At 37.3% G+C, this 8,960-nt stretch overlaps 2 protein-coding genes across 3 annotated transcripts; one reads left to right on the forward strand and one right to left on the reverse strand.

Moving 5' to 3' along the window:
* Positions 1–27: 27 nt before the first annotated feature.
* Positions 28–3,989, reverse strand: LOC112562234 (S-adenosylmethionine synthase-like). The gene is given in 8 exon segments (XM_025235351.1): positions 28–1,308; positions 1,529–1,662; positions 1,791–1,823; positions 1,825–1,974; positions 2,187–2,405; positions 2,529–2,785; positions 3,216–3,416; positions 3,814–3,989. Coding segments are annotated over 8 exon segments (1,227 nt in total). The 5' UTR covers positions 3,944–3,989; the 3' UTR covers positions 28–1,205.
* A 198-nt stretch (positions 3,990–4,187) lies between these two features.
* On the forward strand, positions 4,188–8,218 carry LOC112562264 (UBX domain-containing protein 8-like). Of its 2 annotated transcripts, none has more exons than XM_025235403.1 (7): positions 4,188–4,300; positions 5,321–5,485; positions 6,705–6,787; positions 6,945–7,064; positions 7,199–7,348; positions 7,502–7,619; positions 8,084–8,218. In XM_025235403.1, exons 2-6 carry the CDS (start codon positions 5,362–5,364, stop codon positions 7,607–7,609), a joined length of 585 nt encoding a protein of 194 aa, XP_025091188.1. In that variant the 5' UTR covers positions 4,188–4,300; positions 5,321–5,361; the 3' UTR covers positions 7,610–7,619; positions 8,084–8,218. The 2 variants fall into 2 exon arrangements, with proteins under 2 accessions (XP_025091188.1, XP_025091180.1); XM_025235395.1 differs by lacking the exon at positions 4,188–4,300 and adding an exon at positions 4,307–4,507.
* The last annotated feature ends 742 nt before the right edge of the window (positions 8,219–8,960 follow it).

Consider the following 8,960-nt stretch of genomic DNA (forward strand, 5'->3'; position numbering starts at 1 on the left):
AAAAAAAAAAAGAGAGAAAAAGGTAGGCAAGAAGACAAATATTTTTATTAAAAACAATAAATAGCATTGCTCCCAGAAGTACAAGTATTCCTTCCAGTGGACTCCCACATTTAAAACAAGTGTTTAGTGTCAGATCCAAGAAGACCAAGCAGTCAAACAGAACTTCACATCTGGATGTCATTGTGAATTTCTTGCATGAAATGACCACTACACTCTGAATAGTCTTTGTGCCAGACTTGCCAGCATGGCAAGTTAAACATCTTTACATTAATTGTTATTATGAGTTAGCTTTGATCAGATATCTTCAACTTAAACTTTTCTATAAAACCAACACCCCACAATCACACTAAAATTTAAGACCAACACTGGCACACACATTCACCACAGTGTCAACATTCCGTTGATGACAAAAACAAAAAAATAGTTAATCATAATGCATAATGTTTTGAACAAATGCTAATAAAGTCGTTTAGTATGATAACAGAATAATAGAAAAAAGCTGTATCATTTGAATGATGTTGATGGTAAATATACATTTGCACTTAAAAAGGCTAATGGTTAGTTCTAACTGTTGAGAATAAATTTATTTTAAGCAACTCTAATGCAACCCTAAATGCACATATGTACATATTAAAAAGAACATGTTTACACTTTAAACTATGTAGTTTAGCCTTGGGATGTGAGCCCGAGTGTTTATAAAGAGTGCTCTTTTCCATGAAAATTTTCATAAACACAAGACAAATGTGCCTTAAAATTTTAGGTCAAGGAAATCAGCACATTTGCAATAACTAGAAGGCGAAAGTCAAGGGAGACTAACAGCTAATCTTTCTAGATGCCTAGCCTTCCAGGGACCCCAAATCCAATAGGCTGTTTCTCTCCGTCAACCTATCCTTCTAGCTACTGTGGCTCACAGGGGAATAAACCCCCTAGAATCCCAAATCCGGTCCACATAATGTACAAGTATAAACTGAACACAGTATTTAAAAACAAAAAGTGCAAAAGAATGTTTAAGACAAATGCATTTGACCGGGATTGAAAGTGGATCAAATATGCTGCAACTTGTTTACCAACAAGCAATGCTATAAGCCCTATCATTTAAAACCCCACATGTAAGCAAGACTATGAGACACCCAATGTGAATCAGAAAATTGGTATGGAGGATATAAAACTACAAAAAAATGACAGTAGTGATTCTTGATTAAAGTCTAGAAGTCAAGTTTTTTAGGAATTTCCCATGTGAAGTCATTTCGTCCAAAGTGTCCATAGCATGCAGTTTTTTGGTAAATAGGATGTCTGAGATTCAGGTCCCTGAAAAAAAAAATGCATGCTTATCAGTGATGTCTAAAAACATGCAGTCAAGACAGAAAATGAATATACAAACCTCAACTTATTACATGCACCAATCCTATAGGGTAAAAATCTTTTAGACTGTTAGAACTTTTTTTAAAAACAAAACATGTATATTGGCCTTAAGAACACTTTAAGAAGGAATGGCAAAAACATTTTTAGAAATGACATTTAAACTTACTTGACAATTCTCCCAGGCCTTAAATCAAAGTTATTTTTCACAATCTGCAGAAGTTCTTTCTCTGACTTTTTGGATGTCCCATAGCTGAATACTGTGATGGACAGAGGCTCAGCAATGCCAATGGCGTAAGATACCTGAAGACATAATTTTATCGTCATGAACTTTTCATTGAAAACACTTAAATTAAATGCAAATTATCTTCAGTTATTATAAATGACATCAAATGGTATCATAACTTTAAAAAACCCAGCTGAATACTAACTTGCACAAGAACACGTTTGCAAAGTCCAGCCTTTAACTAGGGACTTGGCAACCCAGCGGCAAGCATATGCAGCAGAGCGATCCACTTTAGAGAAGTCCTTGCCAGAGAAGGCACCACCTCCATGAGCACCCCATCCACCATAAGTATCCACTATTATCTTGCGTCCAGTCAGACCAGCATCACCCTGTAAAGTTATTACAATGATCATTGAGGCAATATACTAATCCTATGATGCTAAAACCTAATGATTCAGAAACTTTAAAGACAATGCACATCATACAAATGATAAATGGCATGGATATCTGAAAAGAAAGAAATGCTGTTATGTGCAATATTTCAGCCATGGGTGTTTACAGATGTCTTTTACAAAGAAAATATTTAAAATTCAATATCTACCTGAGGACCTCCTATGATGAACTTGCCCGAAGGCTGGATGTGATAAACAGTTTTTTCATCCAGAAACTTTGATGGAATAACAGCTTTGACAACTTTTTGCATGATATCCTCACGCAGTGTCTCCAATGAGACATTCTCATCATGCTGTGCAGAGACAACGACTGTATGTACACGAAGTGGAATGGCTGCACCCTTCACATACTTGTACTCCACAGTCACCTGAAGCAAACGAAATGTTTGATTGGCTAGTCAATGCACATTCCCTTTATAAACAAACTGCATTCAAATCTTTATCACCAAAATAACGAACACCTGCATAGTTTCATAAAAGGAATTCCAAACCTGTGTCTTGGTATCAGGGCGTGCCCATGTCAATTCCCCTGAACGACGAAGTTGTGCAATTTTGGCATTGAGTTGGTGAGCCAGCACAACAGTCAGAGGCATACACTCTTCTGTCTCATCAGTTGCATAGCCGAACATAAGTCCTTGATCACCAGCTCCAATGCTGTCTTCATCACGATTTTCGTGAACACCTTGTGCAATATCTGGACTCTGTTCCTCAAGAGCAATCAGGACATTGCAAGTCTTGTAGTCAAATCCTGGAAAACAGCATTCTTGAAATTTAAAAATAACTGAACGGGAAGAACTGTCAAATGTTAAGATTTGGGAAACATTTGCAGTAACTACCCAAAAGCATGAGGAAAGTTCCAGAACAACCTGAAAGTCATGTAGTAGGTATACCGTTTAGCAGTAAAATGTGCATGCATAAGAATGTACTTTGCAGCTACATAGAATATAGCTCTAAAAGACTAAATTGAATATGTTTTCAAGATTCACTGGATATAAAATATCTTTTGACTTTTGTTTTTTTTTAAATATGAAGATGTAAAATAATAGAATGTGGACTGCTAACCTCACCCCTTCTCTCTCTCTTGCACCATACATCAAAACAATATCTTGCAGCCCGTCATGAGCTAAATAATACTAAGAAACTGGCATTTATGCCAAATTTGAAGTATATAACCAAACCTTTGGATGAGTCATCATATCCAATTTGCTTGATGGTATTTCGAATGACACTCTGGTAGTCAACATTTGCCTTTGAGGAGACCTCTCCACATACCAGAATCATACCAGTTTTGGTGACAGTTTCACAGGCCACCTTGGCGTTGGGGTCCTGTCGCAGATGTGCATCCAAGATGGCATCACTGATCTGATCACAAATTTTATCTGGGAAAAGAGATATTGAGAATCATCCATTCGGTATATTTTGGGATAAGCTGGAGGTTAATATTAGCCTAATTGCGGTTTGAGACATTTCAAAAATTATAAATGTCTACTTTCTGAACAATACAACGAAAGTCGGCTTATCCTGCACGCAAAACTATGGATAACACATAACAAACAAAAGCACATGTTTATTTACTCAGTGTGCACTGAATACCGGTGCCAAACACAACCCTATTTACTCATCCAGAGTCGACAGTGGTGTGCAAAAGTACCGGGATGGCCTTCGCAAATGACATAAACAAAAGCACGTGTCTATTCACTCAGTGTGCACCGATCACCGGCGCCAAACACAAGAACTAATTGTTCAACCAGAATCGCCAGTGGTGTGCAGAAGTACCTGGATGGCCTTCACCGACAGATTCGGATGTGAACAGGAATGTACCAATGTCATCCTGGCTGCATTCTTCAGCATAGTGCTGATTGATCTCCAAGTAATGGGAGCTGCTGTTCAAACCGTTGACTGACATGTTAACACCTTCTCACAGGATCTACAAAGGGAAAAGAGGACGTTGTTAAGGTGCCTCATACTTTTATAGAGAGGCGAAAGCCATGTGACCACGGATCCGTAATTTACATTGGTCCATTTCACGACTACGACCAAATATAAACTTTTCCCTTCAAAGGGAGAGAAGGCGCAGTTTTCCGCGCTAAAATTCATCGTTTAATCACCATAGATTACGCTTTCAGACCAACATATAATATCATATATATTTATCATTTGCTATTGAAACACATTTTCATATTCTATATGAAATCATTTTGTAGCAGTAGTGGTGAAGAGGATTAGCCTCATGAAGAGTGCAATGGCGCACCAATCATTCGCTGTGAGCCACAATTTACTTGCTGAGAAGACGTCAATGTTATTGTATTTCATGTTGAACAGAAAACAATTATTCCTATCTACATATGGTTAAATACTCGCTGTAATTAACAATTTGTCAACGTGTGTTTCTAAAGTCTAAAGGGAGAGAAGTCACCCATTCTTGCACTGTCATCGCTCTGAGGACGAAGGGCATAATTTCACGCTATGGGTAAACAAACCTGCAGTTAAGCTAGTACGATGGACATACTCCTAAAAATCTCATGAAATTGAAATTTCAAGGACTCATTGATTTCTGGTTTACGGGGAGGAAAGAGTCATTACTCGAGGTTTTAGCGTCTTACAGGTCTTGACGTCCTATTCTGCTGCGCAACAGATTTACAAGTCAAAATTCGTTTTTGTTCAGTACTGACATCGTCCGTCAGACTGGTATTCGATTCATTCACCATGTTAAGTCAGAATATTTACTAAGGCGAAAAACAAGACTAATAAGAGTGACAGTAAATAAAAAGTTGTCAATAAATACCTAACTAGTTTTATGTTTGACAGCTTTTATAATGACGTAGGAAGCCATGACAACCGGAGGAGACTAAAATCAAAGAAGTGAAGAAAACAGTCATACTTACATTTTGTAAATGTTAGGTCATAGTTGTAAATAGGTTATCAATAGTTTCTATGATTAAATTATTATTTTGAACCATTTACATTCATTTAGTTGAGACATGAAATGTATATGTATTATTTGTTTGATATTAAGATGTGTACACAGATCTATACAAATGCAGATATACAAGCATAAAGACTTTTTCAGACCAGTTACACCGTCCAGGCATGTCTATTATCATCTAGAATTTTCTATTTATAAATTATTACTATCAGAAAATCATTTTTAGGTAATGTATCTGGAAAATGTAAAACTTCATGTTCAAAAAAAGAAATTTGGATTCTTTTAGAAGGTTTATGTTTCAATTTTATTTGATGTTTTGGGGTTATTGCTTTTCTTTTTTTTCTCCATCAATAACAGGTGATGTGAGAGAAACCCTTTTTAGCTTGGGACAGTGGTTGATGAAAGGTATATTGGGATTGGCTGTGATGACTCTAGTGATTGTGCCTCTCATTCAGTGGATGGTATCTTGGTTTATCAAAAGACACAATGCTAACCAGTCTTCAGTGACTTCCGAGATACAGGGTCTGTCAGATCCAGTGTTTTTAAATATATGTACTTCATTGCTATATTGTATTGTTAGAAAATATAATTTAGGTCTTTGAATCGCACATTAAAAGGAATTGGTTTTTGACACAGCACCACTCTTCTATCAGTGTTTGCCAACATAAGTGTGTACTTTGTCTTTTAAAGCCCATACATGTGTAGATGAGGGCACTGTCTTCATCTTGTCTATGTAACCATCTGTTGTGACTGAATCATATGTATCACTGAATCACTAATGCAAAAGCCTCAGTAAGAAAAGGTCAGAATCTGATACAGGTTGTGAGATGACAACCATGTGTATGTTAGTTCAGTTTCTGGTTCTGGGATCTGTGGGGGGAGGAGGAAGGAAAGAACTAATACAGCAGCTGACAAGGTTGATCCTTCGTGAGCAGGTCTAGCATGGGAAGGTATATCCTCTCTTTTATGTTTCTTTCCATGTTGATGTCAGCATTAGCAGTCTTTGTGGGGTCTGAAGGGTGTCAAAGTACATAGAAAAATCAGGCAAAGCTTGTGCTTATTTCCAGATGAGGTTCCTGGGGACTCTCCAGGGAGGTAATCATGTACTTAGTCTTGATCTCCAAGTAGGCAATTCAGATCAGTTTCCACCTTTTAGGGGGTTTTGAACACCTGGGTCCTTGTTTTTCTTTATCTTTTATTGTTCATGGACCAGTGCTAGGTATTAAATGGATGGCTAAAATCAGGCAATCATCTTAACTGCTAATATTTTATAAGCAGTTTAGTAGACTGTGATACATTAGTCATTCAGATAGTGGTTAGCAGCATGCTGTGCATCCAGACACAAGTCTTCCAAACTGGTAGTGAGATTTAGCATTCTCATATGTCTTCCCATTCTTTATTTTAATTTGTCAAGTGTACTTTTTTTGAATTATTGATGTGCTTAAGTTTGACTATACATATTGACTGTGTCCTTTGTAATTACTTTATTAGTGGGAGTGCTTTTGATGTCTGGTGCTGTTAATTTAAGAGATCATTCTTTTTCTGTGGTGGTATTATATATGGCCCAATTATGCATGCCAAAAGAATCAAATGGCATATCAACACTATTAGGATGTAAAGAAAATACGAAAGCTAAATTACTTCAGCCTTTATTTTATTAAACTGGTGAAGGTTTTTCTCCTTACACTTTAGATTGTAGAAAAAGTGCATATTAGGTTTTATGTTGAGTAGCTGTGTGCAGACAAGGATGGTGAAGAACAAGAGAGGTGGAAAAGAAAGCAAAACTCAGCAAGAGAAGAATTACAAAGAGATCATATGGCAAAGGTGACAACATTGTGTTCTGTAACTTAACAAACTAATTGTATCATAAATTACGGTAGGAAAACAATCTTTAGAAGATAAATCTGGAACAGTGCCTGTGCTTGTCATGGTATTTTTGTTTTTTTGTAAAATCATTACCTTTCTTTTTAACTTTTTTCAGGCTGCAGGGTTTAAAGAGAGAATTTTAACACCTAGAGAAGATGCCAAGCAGAAGAAAAAAGAGGAATTGTTCTGCAGATTTTTAGGACCAGCATGGAAGGGCAAAGGAGTTGTACTAGGGGTGAGACGGAAAATGTCATTTTTATTGATAAGACTGGAATTTATTTAAATCAATGTATTTTAATGCGTGCCAAATGTTGTGTAAAGTTTACTTAATTTTAATGTCTGCTGCATTTAGTTTATTTCTCTTTTCAGGAGGATGAGGGCACGAAAACCAAGAGGGAGGAGGAGTTTTCAAAGAACCAGGACAAATGTACAACACCAGGTCAGAAGGCAGCTGCCTTACGAAGGATTCAGAGTCCAACACCACAGCCTTCCTCCCAAAAACCTGTGCGGCAGAAACAGGCAAGTATACAACCATGTGCATTTATGGTCATCTGCTGATATCTGTGTACATTTTTTCCATAGTGCATGTGAGTGTGTTTATGTGTCTTTACAAACAAATCTAGTTTTGGGAATTCTGAAGGATTGATTTCTCAGAAGTATATTTCCTTTCAGATCATCAAGTTGCCAGAGGAGCCTGAAGAGACTGCAGAAAGTACAGTTCTGGTTATACTACGCTCACCTCTCCAGACCTCTTACAGACGGACGATTTCACCAAACTGACACTGCCCAGGTAAAACATCCAGCAAGATTATTTTAACAGCCGATTTGGAGTACCAGTTCACTTTGTGTTTTGTTATTACTTTGATGATAGAAGCCTCAATAGCAAGTTAAAGGCAAACTTACAGCTCATGCTAGAAAAAAAATGATTCAACCCTGAAGGGAGCAGGTGAGGTGGACACAGTGCTAGCGACACTAGTGGTCATTTTTCTGCCCCAGTGGTGGTCATTCTTCACTAATTGCTTCTATCTAGCCTGACATGTACCCTCACTTCCCTTTGCCAGTTTGAGCCCATTCTTTCCTGTCAGGCAGTGGAAGTTCAGCCTTTAAAGCAGTGGTTGTTGTAACCCATTGGAGACTGGGACATGGGGGAAGAGACCATTTTGAACAAATAAAATGCACAATTCATACCTGACAAGCAATACAAGTTAAGTATTTCATTTATTCCTGTTTCTCTTTGAATTTTACCTGTTCCAGACTTTGCTAGACTTCATGACAGTAAGTGGTTTCAACCAATCTTACAACACCCTGTGCACCTCCTATCCACGCCAGGACATTGGAGTTGACAGAAATGTCACTCTACTGCAGCTTGGGTTTCAAAATCAAGTCACTCTTAATATCGAGGAGAAAGAGATGTGATGCAAATATGTGAATATTTTCTGGCATCTTATTTGGGAAATTGAATTAAATGAGCATGTAAAAGAGTCTATATAAGGCAGTTTTAATGCTGAATGCTTGGAGGCATTTTCCACACTACTGATGTAGTCTTTCATTTTGCAGTTCCAGTATGGTCAGACAGATGAGATTGTTTGACATATCTGCTTCTTCTCCCCAAAGTATATTTTTTAAATTCATGAATCATGCTTATTTAGTAAGTCTAGTTATTCCTTGCTACTTCTTGAGAAGCACAAAGCTGTTACAATACCTCCTAGTAGATCCGATTGTGGGCTCATGTGGTTCCTGCATTTTTTTTTGCCTTGCTCTCAACTAGTCTTCTCCAAGTCTGCTTTGGCCTCCCAACTTTCTTCTTCCCCTGAGGGTTCCAGCCAATTATTGACTTATCTTAATGTAAAATAATAAACTTGTTCCATTGCCTACCCAATAAAGAAATATGCATTCATTCGCATGTTGGCGACATTGTGATAAAAGCTGCCATTGTTTTCGATTATCTTCAACAAAGTTACTGTTAACAATATTTTCAAATCAGTGACAATAACAATACCTTATTTCTCCTTATGCATATCTGTACTGAAAATTGTGGTGTTTAACATTTCTCACTCATCTGATTTTCCGCTATGTGTATTTGTCCATTCCCCACCTGTGTTTCACCTTTTTTTACTTTCTTAATCTCTTG

Source organism: Pomacea canaliculata, linkage group LG1 (assembly GCF_003073045.1).
Source record: "Pomacea canaliculata isolate SZHN2017 linkage group LG1, ASM307304v1, whole genome shotgun sequence".
NCBI lineage: Eukaryota > Metazoa > Mollusca > Gastropoda > Architaenioglossa > Ampullariidae > Pomacea > Pomacea canaliculata.

Coding starts and splice junctions, on each gene's coding strand:
- LOC112562264 (XM_025235395.1), top strand. Junction 5,486..6,704: donor AGTGACTTCCGAGATACAGG/GTCTGTCAGATC, acceptor AGCTGTGTGCAG/ACAAGGATGGTGAAGAACAA. Junction 6,788..6,944: donor AAAGAGATCATATGGCAAAG/GTGACAACATTG, acceptor AACTTTTTTCAG/GCTGCAGGGTTTAAAGAGAG.